This window comes from Bubalus bubalis, chromosome 11, assembly GCF_019923935.1.
Source record: "Bubalus bubalis isolate 160015118507 breed Murrah chromosome 11, NDDB_SH_1, whole genome shotgun sequence".
Taxonomy (NCBI): Eukaryota; Metazoa; Chordata; class Mammalia; order Artiodactyla; family Bovidae; genus Bubalus; species Bubalus bubalis.
The window spans coordinates 10,604,341-10,631,483 of NC_059167.1; the positions used below are offsets into that span (position 1 = coordinate 10,604,341).

Here is a 27,143-nt window from a genome sequence, read left to right on the forward strand (position 1 = left end):
CAGTATTCTGGCCTGGAGAATTCCATGGACTGTATAGTCCATGGCGTTGCAAAGAGTCGGACATGACTGAGCGACTTCTACTTTCTCTGGTGTGCTTACTACAAAACTGTAAGAGCTGTGCCAGACTAAACACTTGAGACAGGTAATGAACTGCTTAGGAATTTACTGGATTCCAGCTAAAATTCTAGCAAAACTCCCTCGTCCCCATACTCCTAGAGGCCCTGAACAGCAGTCCCTCACATGTTCTCCTTTTCCTTTCAGACAATTCCTCCTCTCTTCAGGAGGATGAAGAGGTAGAGATGGAGGCCATCAGCTGGCAGGCCGGCAGCCCGGCCGTGAACGGGCACCCCGCCACACCAGTGACCTCTGCGCGTTTCCCCAGCTGGGTCACTTTTGATGACAATGAAATCAGCGGCCCTTTGTCCCCCATCACATCTCCTCTGAAGCCAGAAACACTGCCTCTCGCCTCTGTGACCCCAGATGGACCTTACAACTCAACAGGGTCATTTAAGAAGAGGGAACGGCCCAAGAGCACTTTGATGAACTTCTCCAAAGTTCAGAAGCTAGATGTGTCCTCCGTAAGCCATCTGCCTGCTGTGCCGGAGGCTCCACCTTGGAGGGCCACCAATCCTTTTCTGAATGAGACGCTACAGGATGTACAGCCCTCCCCCATCAACCCTTTCCGGGCTTTCTTTGAGGAGCAGGAGAGGCGAGCCCAGAGCAGTTCTGTGTCCGGTACCCCAGGCAAGAGCCAGAGAGATTCCCTCATTGTCGTCTACCGGGACGCCATCAGTTTTGATGACTCGAGCCGAAACCAGTCACGCTCGGATGCTATGGAAAAACTCAAGCGGCTCCAAATCGAGGATTCCGACCACTTGGGTGGTGTGACACTCCCTGATGATGACCCGGCTGCCTGGGCTGAACTGGATGCTCACCCAGCAGGCTCCGAGCAGTCCCCGCCCAGGGATGGGTGGCCCATGATGCTTAGGATCCCCGAGAAGAAGAACATCATGTCCTCCAGGCACTGGGGACCCATCTATGTCAAACTGACAGACGGTGGTTACCTGCAGCTGTATTACGAGCAGGGCCTGGAGAGGCCATTCCGTGAGTTCAAGCTGGAGATGTGCCATGAGATTTCCGAACCCCGGCTCCAAAACTATGACGAGAACGGTAGGATTCACAGCTTGCGGATAGACCGGGTCAACTACAAGGAGAAGAAGAAGTACCAGCCTAAACCCGCCGTGGCCCACTTGGCCGAGAGGGAGCAAGTCATCAAGCTGGGCACCACCAACTACGAGGACTTCCTGAGCTTCATCCGTGCGGTTCAGGACCGCCTCATGGAGCTGCCGGTGTTGTCAACGGAGCTGAGCACGGTCGGGCTGAACTACCTAGAAGAGGAGATGACGGTGGACGTCCAAGATGAATTCTCTGGCCTCGTGAGCAAGGGAGACAACCAGATCCTCCAGCACCGTGTCCTGACACGGATCCACGTGCTGAGCTTCCTCTCGGGCCTGGCCGAGTGCCGGCTGGGTCTCAACGACGTCCTGGTCAAAGGGAACGAGGTGGTGTCCCGCCAGGACATCGTGCCCACCACTACCACCAAATGGATCCGGCTCCACGAGTGCCGCTTTCACGGCTGCGTGGATGAGGACGTGTTCCGCGGCTCGCGCGTCATCCTCTTCAACCCTCTGGACGCCTGCCGCTTCGAGCTCATGCGGTTCCGGACTGTGTTCGCCGAGAAGACCTTGCCCTTCACGCTCAGGACGGCGGCGAGCATCCACGGGGCGGAGGTGGAGGTGCAGAGCTGGCTGAGGATGTCGGCGGGCTTCTCCTCCAACTGGGACCCCCTCACCCAGGTCCCCTGCGAGAATGTGATGGTCCGCTACCCTGTGCCCAGCGAGTGGGTGAAAAACTTCCGCAGGGAAAGCGTCCTGGGGGAGAAGTCTCTGAAAGCCAAAGTGAACCGGGGGGCGAGTTTTGGCTCAGCCAGCATTTCCGGCTCTGAGCCGGTCATGAGAGTCACCCTGGGGACTGCCAAGTACGAGCACGCTTTCAATGCCATCGTGTGGAGGATAAACCGACTGCCCGACAAAAACTCAGGTAGGCAGAGCTTCATCTTTGAGAGCCGCCACACCAGGACAAAAGAGCTGGGATCCAAGTGCCCGCTTTCTCTTCCCCTGTGAAGTGCTGGTTTTGTGCTATGTGAGGGGAATGGTAATGGGCAGGGTCAGGGGAATGGACGGCCAGGAAGCACAAGTTATTTGAGTGAGGTTAAGTCACAAACCTGCATGACCCAGGTCACTCCATCTTTTTATTCCCCTACCTTCTTCACACTTCTTTCCTGAAACGATGCGTTTTTCTTCTCAGCGGGGTTGCCAAGCACATTTCTAAGACAGCTTATGAATTTGTTTTCTGACTCAAAGTTTTAGCTGGTGTTGGAAGCTATTTTTTTTTTCAGACCCTAGAAGGCTTCTGGGTTTTGAAGAGACATCTGCATCCTGTTGTTGTTGTTCAGTTGCTGAGTCATGTCCAGCTCTTTGCCGTCCCACGGGCTGCTGCACGCCAGGTTTCCCTGCCCAGGTGCAGGTAAAAGGGCCAGGTGATGGCCAGTCGCGTACAGTGTAGGTGGGGAGTTGGATTTATGGTTCCAGCAATCCTGTGCAAGGCCCGTCAATCATAATGTTCCAAGCTTAGAGCTGGGATTTGGGCATGGAGAAGGGGCCTCCGGGGGCTTCCCTGGTGGCTCAGATGGTAAAGAAGTCTGCCTGCAATGCAGGAGACCTGGGTTCAATCCCTAGGTTGGGAAGATCCCCTGAAGAGGGGAATGGCTACTCACTCGAGTATTCTTGCTTGGGAACGCCACGGATAGAGAAGCCTGGCAGACAGTGCATGGGGTCAAAAGAATTGTCCACGACTGAGCAACTTTGAGAGAGAGAGAGAAGGAGAGAGAGAAGGGGCCTCTGATCAGACTGCAGACAGCCAGGACATGAAGGTCCAGAAGGACTGGAACTCTGACAAAAAGTAAAGGAAGGAGTGTTTGATCAAAGGAGACAGCTCACCAGCCCTTGCTGGCCTGCACTCAGTGAGCAGGAATGCTTGTCTGCCTGGGTGAGCCCAAAGGCAATGGCTTTCCTCTTGGGTCCGCTGAGATTTGGTGGAATGACAAAACTCGGGAGTGAGCAAACCAGCTCTAATAGTTTTATTTCTTAGAGTAAGTCTGGGTGATCCCAATGGCAGGCAATAAAGCCCATGGTCCTTTAAACCACCTCTCATCTGTAATAAACAAAAGTGGGTATTGTGGCCAACAACAACAACAAATGTTTGGAAAAACTGTTGGTTAAACTTTCCCTTATGCAGATATTCTTTATGCCATTCTCCCTGTTAAATCCTGACAACATAATTAGAGTCTTCATTTCCTGTTGGGAGTGTGGAGTGGCTGTGTTTTACCCTAGATGCCATATGACATGAAGCCAAGAGGCAATACGATCATGTCAGCTCCCCCAGCGAGACAGGCGGGGGACACACACCAGGGCTTTCTGTGTCCGACACTGGGTGTAGTGGCGCAGACTGAAGGGACAATTGGGCTTCTGTGTTTGAGGCTGGACTGGACACCCTGTTGCTAAACGGGCAGGATTTTTAAAACCTTCCTCTCGGCGCCTGCTCATTCACTTCTCTGAGGCCAGCACAGTATCACCTGGCTGACAGCACCGGGATTTCTGTCTTGGCCCATCTGAATTGATGGCAGAGAGAAGAGGCCCTCACCTCTCACCTCTCCTGTGGCACAGATGCCCCCTGAGAACAGAACCGAGGTCACAGGGTGGAAATCGCTGTTTAACCTGCTGGAGGGGTGACATCACAAAAAACAGGGCCTCCAGTTTATGTTTACTGGGATTTTCAGCTCTGCAATTTAGTAAGCATGGATTCGGGTCACTTCTTTATGAAATAACTGGATTTTCAAGCTTAAAGGGACCTGGGGGATGACTTAGGCAAACCTCTTCCTTACACAGACAAGAAAATTAAGGACCGGGAGTGACCTGACCCATCACAGCCAGGGTCTTTTTTTATTCTCGATACCCCCGCTGCCTCTCGCTAGGTTGTACAAAACAGACACAAACTTGAAGTAACTTCCATTATGAGCACAGGGATTTGCAGTTTCCTCACAAACCTTCTTTGCTTCAAAGTTCCTTCTCTCAAATATTGAAAGGTACCACGTGAAGGGCTTTATAAGCAGCAGAGACTGACTGGCTTCTTTCAGCAAAAAAAGAGAGACTGTCGGGAAGATACAGGTGGTCTTGGAGAACTAGAGGATCAAGCAGGCTTCAGAAAGGATAATTCTGGAAGGCAGGAGCCCTGGGAGGTGTCCTCAGGCTGCAGCCATTGGGACAAACCACCACAAGCCGTTTCGTGTCACTTCCCAAGGCTCGAAGGTCGTGACTGACATGACCACCAAGATGACACGCAGTGGGCTGCTGCTGCTGCTGCAGCTGAAGTCGCTTCAGTCGTGTCTGACTCTGTGCAACCCTGTGGACAGCAGCCCACCAGGCTCCTCTGTCCACGGAATTCTCTAGGCAAGAGTACTGGAGTGGGTTGCCATTTCCTTCTCTTGAGATGCAGTGCTGGGGAAGAGTATTTCTCAGAGAGAGAGAAGGAAAAAAACCAAAAAGATTGTTACCAGATTAAAAAAGAAGTAGATACAGGATAGGGAATACATCATCCTCAAGCAACAGCGACTAGTTTCCTTAAGGCTTCCCAGGGCAGGAAGTATTCAGCAGGCTCAAGGCCAGGTCAATGCAGCCTATATATCGTGTAGGTTATTTCCGGGTTACTGGCACCTTACTTGTAAACGATTGTTAAAATACACGACATGGCAAGAATATCTGGGGATGTTTCTCACTTAAACCTACCCCCGCCGCCTCATCAATTACTGATTTGCTGTCATGGTTGTATGTTTTTAGAAGTGAAATCCCCCCCGCCCCGAGAACTTCTTATTCTACTCCGGCTAACAGTATATTTCTGTATCGGTTCAGGAAATTGATAGCACCCCATTTCTGGCAACTGGAAATGTACAGGATCTGAATTCTAGGCAGACTGCAGGGTTTTACCATTGCTGGTGTTCTGAGCCCCCTGCCTTCCCCATCCGGGGCTCCACCCATGAACCCAGAGAGTTGGTGATGATCTATTAGTAACTGTCGCCTTTCTGAGCTCTTCTGTCTCAGTCTAGAGATAGCTTTGGGAAGGTGCCTTTGTAAGGCTATTATTTGTCAGAATCCTCACGTCTCTGCAGTGGAAGACGACTGAACCTCTGCCCGTGTATCCCACTTGCAGAGGCTCTGTAACCCTATCTCCTGGAGACGGGATGGTCAGGCCGAGAGGCAGCTATGGCCAGGCCGGCATCCCAGGCCTTGCCAGCACCCCAAGCCTGCAGCCACAGCAGGGCCATCCCAACAAGCCAGCAAAAGGCTAACAAGCCCCCCACTAGATTCCTACATGGCTCCCGTCAGCGGGGCCCATCCATGTTCTCCTTCTCACCCTAACCCCAAGGGCGTTCCTGATTCCTAGAAGACACTCAGAACAAGTTTTGTGCTTTCCCAGGCTGTCTGCCGGGGAACAAAACATTCTGTCCTGCACAGGTAGGTTTCTTTGCTGGAATTCCAGTTCTTGTTAGATCAGATAAAGAGAAAACAATTCCAGTAGGGCTCCCCTTCCATGAAAAATAGCAGTCTGAATTTTAATGTTAAATTTTCTCAACGTCATTGAATAAGATGACATAATCTGTGAGCTAATTAGTACATTACTGTGAATTAAACTATCAGTTCAGTTCAATTCAGTCGTTCAGTCTTGTCCAACTCTTTGCGACTCCATGGACTACAGCACGCCAAGCCTCCCTGTCCATTGCCAACTCCTGGAGTTTACTCAAACTCATGTCCATCAAGTCGGTGATGCCATCCAACCATCTCATCCTCTGTCGTCCCCTTCTCCTTCTGCCTTCAGTTTTTCCCAGCATCAGGGTCTTTTCCAATGAGTCAATAAATTCAATTTTAATTTAATTCCAATGAATTAAACTATACTAGCTTTCAAAATTGCACTTCCCTATCTGTTGGGCTCCCCAGATGGATTAGTGGTAAAGAATCTGCCTGCTTCAGCCATTAAAAAGAATACATTTGAATCAGTTCTAATGAGGTGGATGAAACTGGAGCCTATTATACAGAGTGAAGTAAACCAGAAAGAAAAACACCAATACAGTATACTAGCACATATATATGGAATTTAGAAAGATGATAACGATAACCATATATGTGAGACAGCAAAAGAGACACAGTTGTATGGAACAATCTTTTGGACTCTGTGGGAGAGGGCGAGGGTGGGATGATTTGGGAGAATGGCATTGAAACATGTATAATATCATATGTGAAACGAATCGCCAGACCAGGCTTGATGCATGATACAGGATGCTCGGGGCTGGTGCACTGGGATGATCCAGAGGGATGGTATGGGGAGGGAGGTGGGAGAGTGGTTCAGGATGGGGAACACGTGTACACCCGTGGCAGATTCATGTTGATGTATGGCAAAAGCAATACAATATTGTAAAGTAATTAGCCTCCAATTAAAATAGATAAATTTATATCAAAAAAAAAAAAAAAAAAGACTCTACCTGCCAATGCAGGAGATGCAATAGACGCAGGTTTGATCCCTGGGTTGGAAAAAATCCCCTGGAGTAAGAAATGGCAATCCACTCTAGTGAAAGTGAAAGTTTAAGCCACTCAGTCGTGTCCAATTCTTTGCGACCCCATGGACTATAGCTCGCCAGGTTCCTCTGTCTATGTGATTCTCCAGGCAAGGATACTGGAGTGGGTTGCCATTCCCTTCTCCAGGGGATCTTCCAGACCTAGGGATCGAACCCGGGTCTCCCACATTGCAGGCAGATTCTTTACTGGCTGAGCCACCAGGGAAACCCACCCGCTCCAGTATTTTTGCCTAAAAACTTGCCTGGACAGAGGAGCCTGGTGGGCTAGAGACTGAGGAGCCTGCTGGTCAGAGCCAGACATAGCTGAGCACACAGCACATCTGTCCACAAGCCCCAACATCCATTGGTTGATGCTAGAACTTAAGAAAGACTGTTGTTTTCATAGAATTTGCTGTGACTACTCTTTGGTGGGGTGAGAAGAGGAGGGTCAGTTTTATGGAAAGTTATGGTTTTCAATGTTCCAACAATATGTAAATAAGGGCAATGAGATAAAACTGTTGTTGAGGTTGCTATTGAATTAAGAAACTCCTCTATCTACTTTGTAATGAATCCTGAAAGATGATGCTGTGAAAGTGCTGCACTCAATATGCCAGCAAATTTGGAAAACTCAGCAGTGGCCACAGGACTGGAAAAGGTCAGTTTTCATTCCAACCCCAAAGAAAGGCAATGCCAAAGAAAGCTCAAACTACTGCACAGTTGCACTCATCTCACATGCTGGTAAAGTAATGCTCAAAATTCTCCAAGCCAGGCTTCAGCAATATGTGAACCGTGAACTTCCTGATGTTCAAGCTGGTTTTAGAAAAGGCAGAGGAACCAGAGATCAAATTGCCAACATCCGTTGGATCATGGAAAAAGCAAGAGAGTTCCAGAAAAACATCTATTTCTGCTTTATTGACTATGCCAAAGCCTTTGACTGTGTGGATCACAATAAACTGTGGAAAATTCTGAAAGAGATGGGAATACCAGACCACCTGATCTGCCTCTTGAGAAATCTGTATGCAGGTCAGGAAGCAACAGTTAGAACTGGACATGCAACAACAGACTGGTTCCAAATAGGAAAAGGAGTTCATCAAGGCTGTATATTGTCACCCTGTTTATTTAACTTATATGCAGAGTACATCATGAGAAACGCTGGACTGGAAGAAACACAAGCTGGAATCAAGATTGTCGGGAGAAATATCAATCACCTCAGATATGCAGATGACAGCACCCTTATGGCAGAAAGTGAAGAGGAACTCAAAAGCCTCTTGATGAAAGTGAAAGAGGCGAGTGAAAAAGTTGGCTTAAAGCTCAACATTCAGAAAACAAAGATCATAGCATCCGGTCCCATCACTTCATGGGAAATAGATGGGGAAACAGTGGAAACAGTGTCAGACTTTATTTTTCTGGGCTCCAAAATCACTGCAGATGGTGACTGCAGCCATGAAATTAAAAGACACTTACTCCTTGGAAGGAAAGTTATGACCAACCTAGATAGCATATTCAAAAGCTGAGACATTACTTTGCCAACAAAGGTCCGTCTAGTCAAGGCTATGGTTTTCCCTTTGGTCATGTATGGATGTGAGAGTTGGACTGTGAAGAAGGCTGAGCGCCGAAGAATTGATGCTTTTGAACTGTGGTGTTGGAGAAGACTCTTGAGAGTCCCTTGGACTGCAAGGAGATCCAACCAGTCCATTCTGAAGGAGATTAGCCCTGGGATTTCTTTGGAAGGAATGATGCTAAAGCTGAAACTCCAGTACTTTGGCCACCTCATGTGAAGAGTTGACTCACTGGAAAAGACTCTGATGCTGGGAGGGATTGGGGGCAGGAGGAGAAGGGGACGACAGAGGATGAGATGGCTGGATGGCATCACTGACTCGATGGATGTGAGTCTCAGTGAACTCCGGGAGTTGGTGATGGACAGGGAGGCCTGGCATGCTGCGATTCATGGGGTCTCAGAGTCGGACACGACTGAGCGACTGATCTGATCTGATCTGATCTGAATAGCAATATAATGAGAGGAGTCTAGGACATAATTTGGAGTCACTTAGATATGAATTTTATTCCTAGTTCTACAGTTTAATGGCTGTGCCCTCAGGCAATTTACTTAAACCTTTCAGAGAAATCTCAGTTTCCTTTTTTATAAAACAGCATTATTAATACCCTTATTATTTCATTAATATTATTATTTCATTAATAAGAATGAAATTAGATAATGCTTTTAAGTGTTTAGCACAGTCTCTGGCCTGTAATAAACGTTCAGTAAGTGATGGCTGTATATTGACATCTGTGGTTACACGGTTTAAAAAAAGCTGAATCAATTCATTTTCAAATAATGTAATTTTTACTACTACATGTATCTTAAATTCCTTCCGAAAAAACTGCAATCTTTTTCTTAAGTATTACTTTTTAGAAAGAACCACTGAAATGTATTACATTTGTGAAACAGAGCAAAACAAATACTTCACTCCGTAATGTTTTCCTTGGAGAGCGGGTGTGTATGTCCTCACTCTCCGAGATTAAAAAGTCCTGCCCAGACCAATAGAGGAAACTGGAATTGTTTATTTGGGGAAACTCAGATAACAAGGGCTGTTTCAGTTACATCATGAAGTCAGAGGCACACTGTTTATCCCTAGTGAGTTGCTTTACGGGGGTCCTTAAGGCTTTTTCTCCACCCCTGTCACCCTGCAAACCCTGGTACCGAGGTCTGAGGACTGTGAGGCTGTCTCAGAGACAAATCGGTTAAGAGCGTCTGGGAGGCGGACCGCTGGGTCCAGTTTTCTTGGCTCTGCCACTTGCTAGCTATGATCCTGGGCGGCCGAGCTCACCTCCCGAAGCCTTAGTTCCTCATCTGTACAAACAAAGCACAGCCTCAGGGGACGGTTGTGAAGACGCAGTGAGAGAATCTGCAGCAAACACTTCGCTCATAACCTGGCTCAGGGTTCTCAGAAAACGTCTCCTGCCGCGTCTGACCGGTGGCGGCGGCGACGCGTCCGTGGCGAGGCAGGGAACTCAGCTCTGGCTCTTCTGCCTCAAATAATCTGGTAACAATCTAAAGATGAAAATCAGACCATAAGTTTGCCTTCCAGATACAGCAGAACCAGCCGCAGATTTACAGAGTTAAATAGCAGTAAGGGCCGATGCCTGGCCTTGTTCAGCTCACCCTTTCCCACCAACCCCCAACTCCGCACTTCATCCTTGAGGAAGAAGCCTGGAGAGAACAAAGGATTTGGGTGTGCGGTCCTCACACTTAGAAGAGTTGCAAGTCAAATCCAGGACTAACAGGTCCTGGCTGTTAGTCTTGTGTTCTCTCGGGTGTTCCATGGGCATGACTGCATGCTCAGTCGTGTCCAATTCATTGCGACCCCATGGACTGTAGCCCACCGGGCTCCTCTGTCCACGGGGTTTCCCAGGCACGACTGCTGGAGTGGGTTGCCATGTCCTCCTCCAGGGGATCTTCATGGCCCAGAGATGGAACCCGGGTCTCCTGCATTGGCAGATTCTTTACCACTGGGAAAGATGTCTTCCTAGGGAGACAGCTGGGAAACCATGCTTCCCTAATGCTTATGTGCAGTTTCTAAGGGCTTTATTGTTTACATATTTCATTCACCTGGAAAACATGCCAAAAGCATTTAAAAAAAAATATGAACGGCTATGAAGAAAATTCAATTCAGCTTTCAAGAGAAATTGATGATTTTGCTCCAGGTTGCTGTCTTGGATGTTTTATTAGGTGCTAAGTGCTGATCTCTTTTATTCCTTTCTGCCAATCTACAATCTCTGTTTCTTGGTATTTGTGTTGTATTCACGTGGCACTCTGACCTGAGCAGGTGGAGTGAGCCTCATTTCACACGTTTTATTGCTAGGATACCAGGCTACCAAAATGAGACAGTGTTACATCCAACGTCTGAGGCATATACACGCAGTGTGGTTTCTGCCAAGGCCAGTCCTCTGCTCAGCGTTGGACCCTCTGAAAGGCTGCCAGGCCTCCTTTGTTTGTTACTCAGGCTCTCCTTCCATTTCTTCGCCAAAGAACCCGAACCCTAGATTCTTTGTTTTTCTTTTATAGCTTCTGGTCACCCACACTGTTTCTTCTGCCACCTTGAACTTGGCTCGGACCGGGAAGTGCCTTCCAGATTTGCCAATCACGTGAACGTCGAGTTCAGCATGCCTACAACGTCTGCCTCCAAAGCTGCTGTGAGATCCATCTCTGTGGAAGACAAGACGGACGTCAGGAAGTGGGTCAATTATTCCGCACACTACAGCTACAAGGTAGCCTCAGGGGGCATCTGGCTAATGCTTCCAAGTCTGTCTATTTACCCCCAAACGCTCCCTGCTCCCATTCCTTTTAGCAATGCCTGCCTGGGGTGCAGACGGGCGCTCCGGCCACCGTGGAGGTAGCCCGCTGTGCATAGCTGGGCTTGAGTCTGCTCCGAGCTAAATGAATAATCCCACTCGTGGGCAACAGAAAGGCTGGAAAGAGAAATAGAGGCTAATGAAAGAGGAGGATATAATGTCTCAGTTGTCATGAACAACAACAAAAGAGTCATGGGGTAAGGGGATTATTATTACTCTTTTATCATATAATTTATGTGCAGTGGAGTGGGCTTGGAAGTGCAGGCAGGCTCAGGAAAATGCTAACTCTAAGAGTATATTTCAGCTGCAGATGTTGATGAAGTGGATCTGAGTGACATTAAGACACATCTGACCTGGTCACTGGGCTGTAACAGAGCAATCTCAAAAGCCAAGCAAACCTTTATAGTAGTAACAGGATCAGGGCTGCATAGGGGGCCGTGAAGCTGGAGAGTTCTGACATAAAGAGTGATTATATCCTGGGGAGTTAAGAGATTCAGTAGGAAGAGATGCTAGTGGTAAAGAACCCATCTGCCAATGCAAGAGACATCGAGGTGCGGGTTCCATCCCTGGGTTGGGAAGGTCCCTTGGAGGAGGGCATGGCCACCCACTCCAGGATTCTTCCCTGGAGAATCCCATGGACAGAGGAGCCTGGCGGGCTAAGGCCCATAAAGTTGCCAAGAGTCGGACACGACTGAAGCAACTGAGCACACACACAGGAGATTAAATGCCAAAGGGGATGGAAAATGGGGAGGGGGGTACATACTGAAGAAGGATTTGGCAAAGCGGTTTAATAATTTTCTATTCATAATAACATGCTTAGATTTATACCATCATTTAATTGTTCTTTAAATGTTTCCTTAGTTGTGTGATCCAAAACATTCAACTACCGAAAAGAACAAATACTCCATCTTGTGGCCAGAAAAAAAAACAAAAAAAACTCAGCACTTCAAATATGACCATAGTCAGCTGTTTTGTCTTGAATTCTCTCCCTCATTATTATAAATATCGGTATTGAGGGAAGCAGCTTTCATTATGAAGCTCCGTAACGCAAAAGATTCCCTGCCTGACTTCTCAAAAGGCTTCGGATGAGCTGTGTCACTCTCAAGACAAGATTAATTGATTAGTCCCTTTATAATTAACAGCTATAGTATTCGCAAAAGATACAGGCAGAACTGTAAATACTATTGGACACTTTTTTTTTTTTGGCTGTGCCGCACGGCAGGTAAGATTTTAGTTCACTGACCAGGGTTCGAACCTGTGCCCCTTGCAATGGAAGTGCAGAGTCCTGACCTTTGGACTGCCAGGGAATTCTCCGCAGACTGTTTAAAGGGACAAAGTCATAGAGAGTGTAAACAGCCAACTGCAAAGAAATCCATTCATTTGATAAACCTTTGTGTATGCCTGTATTGTTGGGGTTTAACAGTTAAAAAGGGCCTGCCCTGTCTTACAGAGCCTGAGGTGTAGTGGGGCTGGGCAAGTATACAGGGTGCAGGGGAAGTATACACAGGGGGGCACCTGATTCTACCTGGGGAGTCAAGAATAGCTTTACAGGAGACTCTGAGCAACTGTGCAAGGCAAAGAAGGATTTCCCAGGTGGACTGAGAGGGAGAGCAATTCCAGACCAAGCCAAGGGCATGTGCACATTCAAAGCCATAATGTACACAGGCCCAGTAGCTTGGTGTGGCTAAACCCCAGAACATTAACCAAACTATAAGGACAACTCTCAAAGAACGTAGTGAGGTTTTTCTCTTTTGGTTAGTTGTTGGGATGTTTTCCTGATATTTCTTTCTGATTATTTCTCTCCGATGTCTATTCCTTGACAGGTGGAAATTGAGCAAAAAAAGAGTTTGAAGCTGGACTTGGAAGGAGACGACATGGAAAATCCCAAGGAGTGCGGGGTCCAGTGATGAGGCTGTCTTGCAGGGGTTCCTGACCCAAGTGGCCCGATAGGATGTCTTCCTGAATAGCTGAAATTCAAGTCAGTACCTAGCATGGCTCCTCCCTGTGGGGAACAGGGTATGGACCGTCCTGTTTGTAGTTACCTGTATTCTAACAGGAACCCTAAGGTGGCTGCCTGAGAGAGGCTCTGACTATGCTTGAAGCTCTCGGGTCCCCTGGCCTGTGGAGCTTACCGTATAATTAAGCCTCGTCTCCACTCTTGCTTATCTCACGGCTCTTGCGTGTGGCTTGTCGTGACTGATAATAGTCAGGAAAAGACGCCCCCCCCCCACCCCCGCCACCCCCTACAGCGTTGGTGCGGTTCCTTCTTGATGTTCATCTGTCAATCAATTTCTGGAAAACAGTTTCTTGAGAAGTTAATTAACCAAGACTCCACCTCCATCATTCCCTCTAGAGAAAAAAATGACAAAAGGTACAAAACCAATTTCTTCTCTGGGTCTGCTAGACCTTTCATAGGTGTCTCTGTGCTTCAAATGTTAGCACTATGCAAGAAGGACGTTTCTGAAATGTTTTCTTCCGGGTTCAAGATTGAAACGCTTTTTCCATCTTTCTAAAGTGTCAGTCCCAGGGTTCACCATCCTGAGTCACAATAGACAATGGGGAAAAGGGCACAATAGGATGCTTTTAAATTCCGTAATTAGCCCTGTATTCTGCAGAGTGGCTGTTGAAGGGAAAGCAAAATTGAGCTATTTTTCTTCGTTCCGGGGAAAAGGAACGTTCATTTTGAGATAATATTCAATTCAGGAGACAGCTTCAAGCTCAGTGATTTTCTAAAATCACACTGAAAAATATATGCCATTTCTGACTCCTGAAATAAATGGATACATATTATCTCAGGCATTTGTCAAGGGCATTTTGGGAACTCCATTTTATACCTCATAGCCAATAGACAGCTGTGTGTCTCTAACTCAGACTTTACAGGAAATGTAATTTGAAAAGATCATTTTAAAAGCTGTTTCAAAATTAAGCTTGTAGGAGTTTTTCCTAAAAATCCACAGTTTGATAATCACAGTATTCTAATAGATCTGAAAGGCAGAAGACTCTAGGGTAGAGATAGGGGGAAGCCATATTTTTCTAATGTTGGGAACCTTAAATCCTGATTCCAAGGATCTAGGACACTCAGTATTCTTTCTCTTCATCTGCTCCTGCTCACATCCTGTACCTCCGCATCCCAAAGGGGATACTAGCTCAACAATTTAAAGGCAGCTTTTATTTGCCTTCTTAGTTCTCTGATGAAGAAGAGAGTAAGGGGGGCAGAAAGTACGCCTATCAGATTTATAGATGACCCAGAAGTAGACACATATATCTAGTCTGTTGACTAGTAGATTCAGGATTAATTCATCCCATGAATATTCACTGAATTCTAACTATGTACTGACATTGGGATACAGAAATCATTATAATTTTTGAAATATGTGAACATAAGACTGAAACTAAAAGGATAAAATTGAACAGGCATTAACGAGAGACTCCCATACTCTGAGTTTCTTAAATGCAACCTTCTGAGTATAGACGAGAGCACCTATGTGTGCACGATGTGTGTGTTAATGGGAAAGGTGTTAGAAAGTCCTGGTTGCACAGCAGTTTTTGTAGGAATGTTTTCTTAGGGAAATATGAGTCCAGCTTTGAGTTAGGGGCATCTCACGGCTAAACGGACACACTCGGCCTGTGGTGACAGAAATCCAGGGAGCCCTGCACGCGGCACAGCTCAGTCCACATCTGCATGGAGGACTGGGTTCCCTTCTGGGAACCGCATTTTAAGAGAGACATTAATAAATTATTGCATCCAGAGTCAGGTGGCCAGGACCATGAAGAGTCTGATTATATGTGGAACCGGGAAATAGTTCCCCTGAAGAACAGAAGGTATAGCTGCAAAGGGAAAAAGAGAGGATGATATAATAGCTGCCTTGAAATCTCCATTGAACTATAAAAGGGGAGAGGAACTGGATTTTTCCTGTGTTGCTTCAAAGGGCAAAAAGAGGAGCTTAATAGATGACAGATGTTTGCTTCAACACAAGAAAGAACCTTGTAATAGGAGTTATTCTAAAGAGGAATGGACTCAACTAGTAGAATTTCCAGTTGCTATAGATACCCAAGCAAAAGCTAAAATAATCCATCTCTCCTAAATGCCATGAAAGGGACTCTAAGATTGGATGTAGGCAAGGTTCTTACCAAGATACCTTCTACATAGATGTTTAGTTTCAGCAGTAATAGGACTCTAACTCTACCTGGTTTTAGTTTGTAAGTGGCTTTTCATGCTCTTTGAAATACGGTGGGTTCCTCTAGAGGTCTTTGTCAAGTGGGGGGACTCCAAGGCATAGTCCTTCCCCCGTTGTGCTGAAAGCTCATGAGAATTCCTCATAGAATTACTGAGATGGGTGGAAGAGTTGTCAAGGTCAAGCGTATTCTAGCACCTTCTTTACCCAAGTTTAGAGCCCATGCACCCTCTCAAGAGCTCCGCTTCACCTGCTAGCATTGCGTATGTATTGATGGTTGGAGCCTTTTTTCCTATTGGTTAATTCTCATTGCCTTTGTGCTTTACCTGGATTTTTTTTTTTTTTTAAACCAAGGGTTGGAAAACTTCCTTCCATGCTATCTACATTCAAATTATCATTCATTTTTAAAAACTTAACATCTTGATTTCATCAGATTTGTTTTTCCTCTGTATTTTAGAAATTGTTTATGGGTAGCATTTAGGGAATTGCAAAATGTAAGACTGCTTATTTTTAGACATAGTTTCTATGTAGTTTTGTTAATAGCCTACATGGAAAACACAGTTGGACAAATACCTTTTTGATATGCAGATTAAGTTTGCTACCCTGGATTTCTATTTTGTGTGTCTATAGCCACAAATATTCCTTTTTTATGTTACCAGTAATGTGAAAATATTAGAAGTGAATTCATTTTTACCAGTACACAGACTGTTACTATTAGAACATAAATTAGATGTCCCTTGATATCAAGAGCTGTCCCTTTTTTTTTCTTTTTTTTTTTTTGAGGCTGGTGACTTGCTTTATGACTTCATAGTAAAGGAAGATGAGAAATGCTCTCATTATGATATATCAGACAAGAGAATATGAGGTACTTTGGGGGGAGACCATTAACCCCCCCCCCCCCCCTTTGCCACTCTTACTCTTGTGAACATAGTACTAGTTAGGTCTTATCAAAATTTTGTATTTCACTTAAATATAATCTGGACAGTTTTTTTGTTTTTTTTTTTTTTCTATTTTGTCCCCCACCCCCCACCTGCCCTGACCATCCTGCATTATTTTCAGGGTTCATAACTCTTGAGAACATTATTTTGGAGGTGGGGGGCACTGCATGGCTTGCAGAATCTTAATTCCCTGACTAGGGATTAAACCTGGGTCACCACATTGAAAGCGCTGAGTTATAGCCACTGGACTGCCAGGGAATTCCTGAGAACGTTGTTCAATGTAAAATATTTCTTATTTGAAATGAGAGTAATTTCTTTTCAGATCTTATAGATGAGGGCAGGAGCTTCAAAGTGTTAGCCGCTCATTCATAGCTGACTCTTTGCCACCCCTGGACTTTAGCCCGCCATACTCCTCTGTCCATGGGATTCTCTAGGCAAGAGTATACTGGAATTCAGTTCAGTTCAGTTCAGTCGCTCAGTTGTGTCTGACTCTTTGTGACCCCTTGAATCGCAGCACGCCAGGCCTCCTTGTCCATCACCAACTCCCAGAGTTCACTCAAACTCATGTCCATTGAGTCGGTGATGCCATCTTATCCTCTGTCATCCCCTTCTCCTCCTGCCCCCAATCCCTCCCAGCATCAGGGTCTTTTCCAATGAGCCAGCTCTTCACATGAGGTGGCCAAATTATTGGAGTTTCGGCTTTAGCATCAGTAGGACCCTAGAAATTCACATTCCCAAGAAATGTGACTCATGGAGGCAAGAAATGTATCTTATTCTTTCTTTCTACTATCTAGCACCAAACTTGGAATATAATAAATTTCAGCTACCTTAAATCCATGCCGATAGGACAAACATATTCATGTAATAAAGAAAAATTATTAGGTATTCAGTAAATGTTTGCTGAATGAATACTGACCCTGAGACTCCAAGACTACCTAACCCTTCCTTATCATCAAACATCATTAACCTTAAAGCAAACAAGCATGCTTTCATTTCCTGGAGCACTTAAGTAATTTCTTTTCTTGCCTCCACTGTCAACTGTCAGCACTTAAGCACTTAATGTGCAGCTGAATTTAAACTACAGTGAACCTTATTCATATTGAAAAACATTTTTGTGCCCAAAGATAACAGCAGCACAGATGCTGTCAATAGTCTGGATTACTGATTCAGTTTTGTTCCGGCAAGTCAGAGAGCTCTGTGAGCCCGAGCCTTGTCTCTTCGAATGGTCAGTGGGAGAAGGAAGCATTTGCTAGAATCATGGGCAGTCCTGTGTGCTAGGTCTTTTGTTTTCCCTAACAGTAACCACTCACCAGTGTCACTGTTTATTTTGTTATCATAGTAAGAAGGAGGCCTGAGATAGTAAGGAGGCCTGAGACAGTAAGCTGAAACTTGTCAAGTAATATCAGGATTTCAGAACTGCTTTAAATCTCATAAGTTTCATGGTGGTGGGAAAACAGAATGATCCGGAAATTTTCCTCCAACTCTTGAAAATATTAAGTTGATGTGAATAGGAAGCGCTGCCATCGAGCCTACTTTTAAAAATTTTCTCAGTTGGGAATGGTAACTTTAACTCTTCTATGAATGATGATTGTAAGTTAATTCTGGCATATCTAGAGTTTAGGCCATGTTAAAAATGCAACAGGAACTTCAAACAAAACTGGCCAAAAAACTAAATCCACAAAAAATATCATCCAATAAAGGAATTATCTCTTAACATTTCACTAATGAGAGTCATCCGAACCTTGACAGCTCTTATGAAATTAGTCATAGCACTCTCACCAACTTCTAAACATGTTTTCTAAACATGACCAATCTATAAGTGCCAATTCCCTACAAGTCACTGTTTCTGCATTTCTTAATTATGTTCTTTGTAAATGAAACTTGCTTTCGATATTGTGGCTCATATTTATGTATTTAAGGAATTAAAAGTGAAAGAGATGTTTAAGGCAGTCAACAATGTAGAAAATAAATGTGTGTATCAGTAGTGTTCTCCCATGTATTCACTAAACCAGGAAAATGGAATTTTTACATTTCTACTACTGTGCCTTAGCAAGTCTGGTTAGGAGTCTAGTTCTTTTAACAACTGGGGAAAAAAAAAGTATCTCTGAATTTGTAATATTCCAGGCATGTAAAGGCAGAAAATATCCATAGTAATGTGTTTGGTAGTGCCTGAAGAGAGGAAAATAATAATGGCCTTTAATGAAAAGTTATGAAAGAACAGAATCAAAAAATATAAAGTACAGAGAAATGACAAATAGAGCACTGGCCACCAAACCTCAAAATATGTGAATGAGAGGTCATCCCTTAAAAGTAAGGAGCTCCAGGAATACTAAGTTTGCCTGGCAGGGATAAACAATAGAGTTAATTGAGTTCAACAAGTATTTGGTCAAGGTTCTGTCCCAGCAGCCAGTTCTGTAATGGGAGCTAAGGACACTGCGGACTGCTGATGTAAAGAGAACCGGGGTTTCTAGGAATCTTTAAAGGACACGGTCATAGAGAAAATCATCATGGTAAGTCACTGGGTATTTTTCCAATTGGGTTTCAGAAACCTCAGCTAAAAAAGTGAAGATGCTGGACTAATTGTTCCCTCAGGTCCTTTCCAGCTCCACTTGCATAAACTATGCTCTGGGGCCACCGTTAGTCATACTCCATGTCAATAGGACTCTTCATACAGTCTTGAGAAGCAGGAAGTTTAAGATTTGAATACTGGGGAAAGCAGCTGGCCCATCTTTCCCCTTTTTATGTCTCTATCATTGACCATCTGCCCAGATGACCCTGCAACCCTCTATTTAGTAGCTGCCTTCAAAACACAGAGAAACATGGTGGATCGTAATCTCATTGGCACCCTGCTCCGGAAGTTCCCCTAGCATCATCCAGCCCAACAGTGGTGTGAGGGTGAAGAGGACTTCACAGGATTTGGATACTACCCGAAACAAGTAGGTCTAACCCTCCAAGATACGGAAGGGCCACGGCTGACCACCAATTTATAAATATGTCCTTTTATATAAAAGACTTTGGAAATCGAAGGAAGAAAAAACAGGAAAGATTCTGGGAATATCTGTCACATAGTTATGGCAAAACCAGACTAGAGAAAGGGCGGGTCCTCCCTCCCTATCCAATCTTTTAGTAACAGGAAAACGTAACTATTTTTTAAAAACCACATACAAGCTACAAAGTAGCATCTCCTTTGTGGTATGTGTTAGTATGATTTTGTTTCTAGTACTAAGAGCTGGTCAAATGTAATGGCTTGATTCCAGCCAGCCAGAGGAAGAAATTCCAGCCTCCTCCTCCTTCCGGCCCCGTCTTCTGCCTCAGATCAAGCCCTCAGCGCTGGCTGCGGACTCCCTCTAGCCACACTGTGACTGAAGCCTTAAGCACCGCGGTCTTGCCTCCGTGTGCTTCAGGGTCAGGGCCCCCATGTGGTTCCCAAGGGGAGCAGCTCTGGGGAAGCAGATGTCCACTCAGGTCCTGACAGCAAGCAGTTAGTTGGACCAGAGCGTCTAAGGGTTTTGAAGTACTGGGGTAGCAGAGGGAAGAATATGAACAGTTCTCACTGAGTCAGCGTTCATTTAACCTTTGTGTCAGCCTGCCAACACAACCTAGACAAAGTTTACCATATTCAGGAAATGAAACAACCAGTGTGTTAAGCCTGGAAGTGATAAAAGAGCACCCCCTCCTCACTCTCCACTTGTGATGCTCATCGTGAATGTCAGTATGTCAGGATGGAGGGACCCAGGGTCCCAATGAACGATTCAGCTGGTCCAAGGCTTGGGTTTTCCTTTCTTCATCATCCATCCTCATTCAGTGTTGTGATTTATTTTATGTAAAAAGTTTACTTAAAAAAATATGTGCCTATGTAATAAAGTCTACACACTGGCTAACTCTAAGGAGGTGAGGTTTTGTTTTCAATTGTTCTGCTGATTATCATCTGTAACCCCCTTTTTGAGCTATGAAAAAGACCTATTAATAAAAACTTTTAAACAAAATCAGTCACGATGCAAGATTTAATTCGATCAAGCATAATAAAAAATGTTTATTATTAAGACTCATCACCCAGTTAATACAGTGAGTGATCATAAGTTGACAAGTTACCAAGTGATTTGTATCCTAAGTTGTTTATCATGAATATACTGTAGTGAATTCAAGATATATTTTCTGCATTCCTACTTTGTGCCTAATTCTGTAAGAAAACAGTTCTTACAGGGATTTTTTTGGCAGTAAGAAAATACATATATAAATAAGTGAGAAATATAAAACAGAATATAATCAAATAACACACTTATTTATATTATGTTCCTGGCATATTGTTCAGTTCAGTTCAGTCGCTCAGTTGTGTCTGACTCTTTGCCACCCCATGAACCACCAGGCCTCTCTGTCCATTACCAACTCCCAGAGTCCACCCAAACCCATGTCCATTGAGTCGGTGATGCCATCCAACCATCTCATCCTCTGTCATCCACTTCTCCTGCCCTCAATCTTTCCCAGCATCAGGGTCTTTTCAAATCAGCTCTTCATATCAGGTGGCCAAAGTATTGGAGTTTCAGCTTCAACATCAGTCCTTCCAATGAAAATCCAGGACTGCTCTCCTTTAGGATAGACTGGTTGGATCTCCTTGAAGTCTAAGGGACTCTCAAGAGTCTTCTCCAACATCACAGTTCAAAAGCATCAATTCTTCTATGCTCAGCTTTCTTTATATTCCAACTCTCACATCCACACATATTGTTAGCACTCAACAAAAAACTGTTTAATTCACTGATGAGTCCAAATGACTAATGTCAACATAAATGCAGGAAAAAGAAAATCATTATGGACTAAAATACTTGGGAGGTTTTCATAAGAAAGACGGCTTTTCAGTGAGGCCTAGAAGTGGGGATAAAATTGAATTCAGTGGCAAGAGAACAGGGGTTTAGAGTTGGGAAGAAGCGAATGTAAATATAGCTGGATTAAGAGATAAGCCTCAGCTGGGTCAGGGGTTCATGCACACCAAGAGGTACCAGTGACAGAGGGGCCAGCTGTGGGAGAGCTGGCCTCCAGCTTGGGGCTGGACTCAGTGTCATAAATGCCATGGAGCCACTTGAGAATCTTGCCAAGAAAGCTTTATTCTGGAATGACTAATCTGTCTGCAACGTGCAGGTTGTTTTGGTCTAGGGGAAAGATTGAAGGCAAGGAAAATAAAGGGTGGTTTTTTTTTTGGTTTTTTTTTTTTGGTGTAAACAAGAAAGAGAGATTTGTGTTTTGTTTAGTTCAAACAGACCATAGACATCTTATTGCAAAATACAGTTATCCACAAGGGGAGAACTCAGGCCAATTCAGTGGTGCCTACTTTGAGAAAACTCTATCCTGAACAGAACACACAGAGCTTCATAGCCTAGTCGGTGCAAAAGTAATTTATATTAGTAACTTATCAGGTATACAATAGGATGAAAAGCCAAATAGGAGCATAAGGTTTTCTTAGATTGTGGATATTCTACTCCTTCCCCCCATCCTTCCCTTCCTATCTGCCCAGAGTCCTCTTGAGCAGATTTTGAGACCTACTTGTCTAGTTCCCCTGCTGTCACAAGGTTTTAGCTTTCTAAAAATCCCCCTTTCTTTTAATATCCAAGTGGAGCAACTACTCAAGTAACTGTTGGGAGCCAAGCATCTTCCTGGGGTTCCTTAGGATGTGGGGGAGGAGGGGCTGGCAATGAGAGGAAGTGAAGACGAGAATTTATACGTCTTCTGTGTCACCTGTCAGCTCTCACTCTAAACTCCTCTCAGCTCCTCTTTCATCACTTCCTACTGTGTGCTCTGTATTCCTCCACGCGAGGCACTTTCTGACTCCCTAGACATAATAACCTGACTGAACACTTAGGTAGTGCTTATACTCTGGTGACACCACCTGTACCAAGTATTTTAGATCTTATTTAATGACGGCAGCCCCCTCTCTCCATGCGTCAAGGCACTAATAATTCAAGGCTGGTGGTACAATTGATGCTTACTTTAGTTTAAAATCAATGGTGAGTATTTACAGCAGGGAAAGAACCTAAAACAAAGCATCACATATCCCTGTTTCTAAAGTTCATTGCCAATACCCCACAGAGGGAATTCTTATTAAAGATCTTTCTCACTTAGCTCTAGCTTGAGTAAAGGCACCAATCCCTCAAGTCCCCAGACTTACTGTTTCACTGCCAAGGGAGAACTGAAAACTCTTCTTAAAATCCCATCTTAAGTGGGAATTAAGTTTTGACGTTTCAACACTCTTGAAAATCACTTAAATTGTCTACAAAATAGACTAGGGTGTCAGTCTTCTTTAATGAAAGTCACTCTATGACTCTCAATTTTTCAGCTTCTTCATGGAGGACACCACTAGAATCATCACCACCCAAAATCCCAGCCCCCTGGAAAGTGCCTTCCAGTTCACGGTCAATGTGGAGAAATCATTCAAATGAGTCACACAATTATTCCCTGAGTTTAGCAATGTGAATTGACTGTTTCAGGCTTGACAGCATCTTTTATCTGCCTCACAGATCCACTGAGTGGAATGGCAGACCAAGTAACTTGAACAGAAGTATATCCATTATACTTCACTTTATTACACAAGGCAATTTTTAATTCCACTCCATCACATCCTGTTATGGACCCAAGAAAAGATGCTGAAGTATCTTTCCATACCAAAGAGAATTATGTGTTAGATCTCTAAAAGAGAACTTATTCATGATTTTTATTTAGAGGTCTCAAAATTACAGATATTTTTCAGTAGGAGTTAAAACCAAAATACGGGTATGTTTCCCAAACACAGTCTAGGTCTCAACAGAAAAGAATGAGATGAAATCTATTCTCTACCTGTCAAGAGCAGACCCAGGGGTCAAGGCTTCTCTCTTGGCCCCCTCTGCTCTCCTCCCTTCTCTTCTTTTCACCAATAGGGATAAAGTCCCAGAAGCCCAGACTAATCTGCTGACAGTAGCAGAGAAAAGGATATATATAATTCAGAAACTGGGACAATCTCCAGTTATTTCTTCCCACATTGAACTCTTTTTGAACAAGCCCCCATTGTACATCTCTTCTACTGCCTTTAATGCTTATCTGCTGCCTTTTAACATTTTATATGTATTGGCTTTATCCTCCTCATTAAAAAGCAACAGCTATTATTGCTTTCTCAGTATATGGCCAAAGTGCACCGAAAGCAAAATGAGTCAGCAAGTGTAATCAACATGCAACTGAATATGACTAAAATTCATTCTGTATTTCAGTTAAGACTTTCTTGAAGTCAACTCCTCTTTCCCTTTCTGAGCCTCTGCAGTCTGGGAAATCTACTGCTGCTTTTCTTTCTCTATGCACCTCAGAGGTTTACTGCTGTTAGAAATGCTGCAAGAATGCTGAATTCTCCCAGTTTGCTCAGTTCAGTTCAGTTGCTCAGTCGACTATTTGCGACCCCATGAATCGCAGCCTGCCAGGCCTCCCTGTCCATCACCAACTCCTGAGTTCACTCAAACTCATGTCCATCGAGTCGGTGATGCCATCCAACCATCTCATCCTCTGTTGTCCCCTTTTCCTCCTGCCCCCAATCCCTCCCAGCATCACAGTCTTTTCCAATGAGTCATCTCTTCTCATGAGGTGGCCAAAGTACTGGAGTTTCAGCTTTAGCGTCATTCCTTCCAAAGAACACCCAGGACTGATCTCCTTTAGAAGGGACTGGTTGGATCTCCTTGCAGTCCAAGGGACTCTCTAGAGTCTTCTCCAACACCACAGTTCAAAAGCATCAATTCTTCGGTGCTCAGCTTTCTTCATAGTCCAACTCTCACATCCATACATGACACTAGGCAGTACAAAACTCATCCCTCAATTTCACTCTCTTAATAATATACATCTAATAAGGGGATGACAACTGCAATGAAAAAAAGAAATGCTCAGTGCAAGGAATACAAATATTTGGTGACCAAATTGAATATTGGGGCAAAGGAGAATCAACAATTTAGACCTACTGAACCTGAGTGTGTTTATCCTGCAAGCCTTGCCAGTAGCCTATCAGAAACCTAATATTAAAAAAAAACCCCAAAGTTGCTGTTTCTTTTGCTACCAAACTAACAAATATATACTAATATATTCTCTCCTGAGACTTTAAAATGATGAACTTAAAGAGTACCCAAGACAAAGCAGGACAGACAGGAAGCTGCAAAGGTTTGGAGGAGAGTGCAGCTGTTGGTTTGCAGCAAGCAAAACAGAGACCTGCACACATGGTCTGGGCCATCACCCTGTGCTGAGCCTCAGGCCTGTGTCTGCTGGGGCAGGCGGGGGCTGAGCGCTGAAACTCAGGCTTCAGAGGCCGCACCTGGGGAGAGGACTCGGGTTGGCGGTATGGAGACAGCCTGCAGTGACTGGAGCATGGTATAGGCCACAACCAGGGGTGTATGTGAAAGTCTAGGCCCACCACAGACATCCGGTTCAGGAAGGGGGAGTGGAAGGATGTGTGTGCTTCTGCGAGAGCACCAAAATTGCAACTAACTGTTGAACAGCCATGGACAGGAGGCCACTGGAACCCACCAAAAAAAAGGTACCCCACGTCCAGAGACAACAAAGAAGATGCAGCGAGATGGTAGGAGGGATGCAATCACAATAAAATCAAATCCCATACCTGCTGGGTGGGTGACCCACAGACTGGAGAAGAGTAATACCCAAAGAAGTTCTCACACTGTTGTGAAGGTTCTGAACCCCAGGTCAGGATTCCCAGCCTGGGGGACCCAACAAAGGGACTGGGAATCCCCAGGGAATCTGGCCTTGAGGGCCAGGGGGATTTGATTATAGGTCTTCCAGAGCACTGGGGGAGACAGAGACTCCAGTCATGGAGGGCACAAACAAAATTTTGTTCACACCAAGACCCAGAGGAGAGGAGCAGTGACCACACAGGAGACTGAACCAAAACTACCTGCTAGTGTTGGAGGGGCTCCTGTGGACGTGTGGGTCGGCAGGGGCTCACCACAGGGACGGGGGCACTGGAAGGCTCCCTCGGCATAAACCTCTTGGACTTCACCATCAACCCTACCACAGACCCTGTAGTCACAGACTTTTTTTTCTTGGGCTCCAAAATCACTGCCATGAATTAAAAGAGGTTGGCTCCCTGGAAGAAAAGCTATGACCAACCTAGACAGCATGTTAAAAAGCAGAGACATTACTTTGCCAACAAAGGTCCATCTAGTAAGAGCTATGGTTTTTCCAGTGGTCATGTATGGATGTGAGAATTGGACTGTAAAGAAGGCTGAGGGCTGAAGAATTGATGCTTTTGAACTGTGGTGTTGGAGAAGACTCTTGAGAGCCCCTTGGAGTGCAAGGAGATCCAACCAGTCCATCCTAAAGGAGATCAGTTCTGAATATTCATTGGAAGGATTGATGCTGAAGCTGAAACTCCAATATTTTGGCCACCTAACGTGAAGAGCTGACTCATTAGAAAAGACCCTGATGCTGAGAAAGATTGAGGGCAGGAGGAGAAGGGGACGACAGAGGACGAGATGGTTGGATGGCATCACTGACTCAATGGACATGGGTTTGAGTAATCTCCGGGAAGTAGTGATGGACATGGAAGCCTAGCATGCTGCGGTCCACGGGGTCACAAAGAGTCAGACACAACTGAGTGACTGAACAACAACAACAACAAGAGCCCAAACACCCCAGGGATGGGTCACCTCAGGCTAAACAACTACCAGGGAGGGAGTGCAACCCCACCCATAAGCAGATAATTGGATTAAAGCTTTACTGAGCAAGGCCCTGCACACCAGAGCAAGACCAGGGTTTTTCCCATGGCCAATCCCTCCCATCAAGAAGCTTACAATCTACAGTCAGTGTGATCCCTATCAAATCACCAATGGCATTTTTCACTGAACTAGAATGAAAAATTTCACAATTCATATGGAAACACAAAAGACCCTGAATAGTGAAAGCAGTCTTGAGAAAGAAGAATGGAGCTGGAGGAATCAACCTTCCTGATGTCAGACTATATTACTAAGCTACAGTCATCAAGACAGTATGGAACTGACATCAAAACAGAAATATAGATCAATGCAACAAGATAGAGAGCCCAGAAATAAACCCACACACCTGTGGGTACCTTATTATCAACAAAGGATGCAAGAATATACAATGGGGCAAAGATAGCCTCTGCAATAAGTGCTACTGGGAAAACTGGACAGCTATGTGTAAAAGAATGAAATTAGAACACTTCGGAACACCTATACACAAAGATAAACTCAAAATGGATTAAAGACCTAAATATAAGACCAGAAACTATAAAACTCCTAGAGGAAAACACAGGCAGAACACTCGATGACATAAATCGAGGTCCTCTATGACCCACCTCCTAGAGTAATGGAAATAAAAACAAAAGTAAACAAGTGGGACCTAATTAAACTTAAGTCTTTTGCACAGCAAAGGAGACTATAAATGAGGTGAAAACATAACCCTCAGAATGGGAGAAAATAATAGCAAATGAAAAAATTGACAAAGGCTTAATTTCCAAAATATACAAACAGTTCATACAAGTTAATACCAGAAAAAGAACCCAATTAAAAAGTGGGAAAAAGACCTAAGCAGACATTTCTCCAAAGAAGACAGACAGATGGCTAACGAACACATGATAAGATGCTCAACATTGCTCATTATTAGAGAAATGCAAATCAAAACTACAACAAGATATCACCTCACACCAATCAGAGTGGCCATCATCAAAAATTCTACAAACAATAAATGCTGGAGATGGTGTGGAGAAAAGGGAATGCTCTTGCACTGTTGGTGGGAATGTAAATTGATACAGCCACTATGGAAGATGGCATGGAGATTCCTTAAAAACCTAGGAATAAAACCACCAATGACCCAGCAATCCCACTACTAGGGATGTACTCTGAGGAAACCAAAATTGAAAAAGACACATGTACCTATGTTCATGTACTGTGTACATGAGTACACAGTGTACTCAATGTTAACTGA

General features: G+C 44.8%; 1 protein-coding gene and 1 long non-coding RNA gene across 5 annotated transcripts in view; one reads left to right on the forward strand and one right to left on the reverse strand.

The window, feature by feature from the left end:
- Positions 1-16,071, forward strand: part of STON2 (stonin 2) — a 170,703-nt gene extending 154,632 nt beyond the window's left edge. For all 4 annotated transcript variants that reach the window (XM_006049560.4, XM_006049558.4, XM_006049559.4 and 1 more), the window contains 3 exons: positions 262-2,100; positions 10,791-10,993; positions 12,901-16,071. In XM_006049560.4, coding sequence (XP_006049622.4) covers positions 262-2,100; positions 10,791-10,993; positions 12,901-12,984 — 2,126 coding nt within the window. In that variant the 3' untranslated portion in view covers positions 12,985-16,071. The remainder of the gene's footprint in view (positions 1-261; positions 2,101-10,790; positions 10,994-12,900) is intronic.
- LOC112587773 overlaps positions 9,269-27,143 on the reverse strand; it is a 44,194-nt gene continuing 26,319 nt past the window's right edge. The window contains exons 2-3 of the long non-coding RNA XR_003112217.3: positions 10,335-10,931; positions 9,269-9,776 (exon numbers count right to left, since the gene is read on the reverse strand). This is a non-coding gene — a long non-coding RNA (uncharacterized LOC112587773). The remainder of the gene's footprint in view (positions 9,777-10,334; positions 10,932-27,143) is intronic.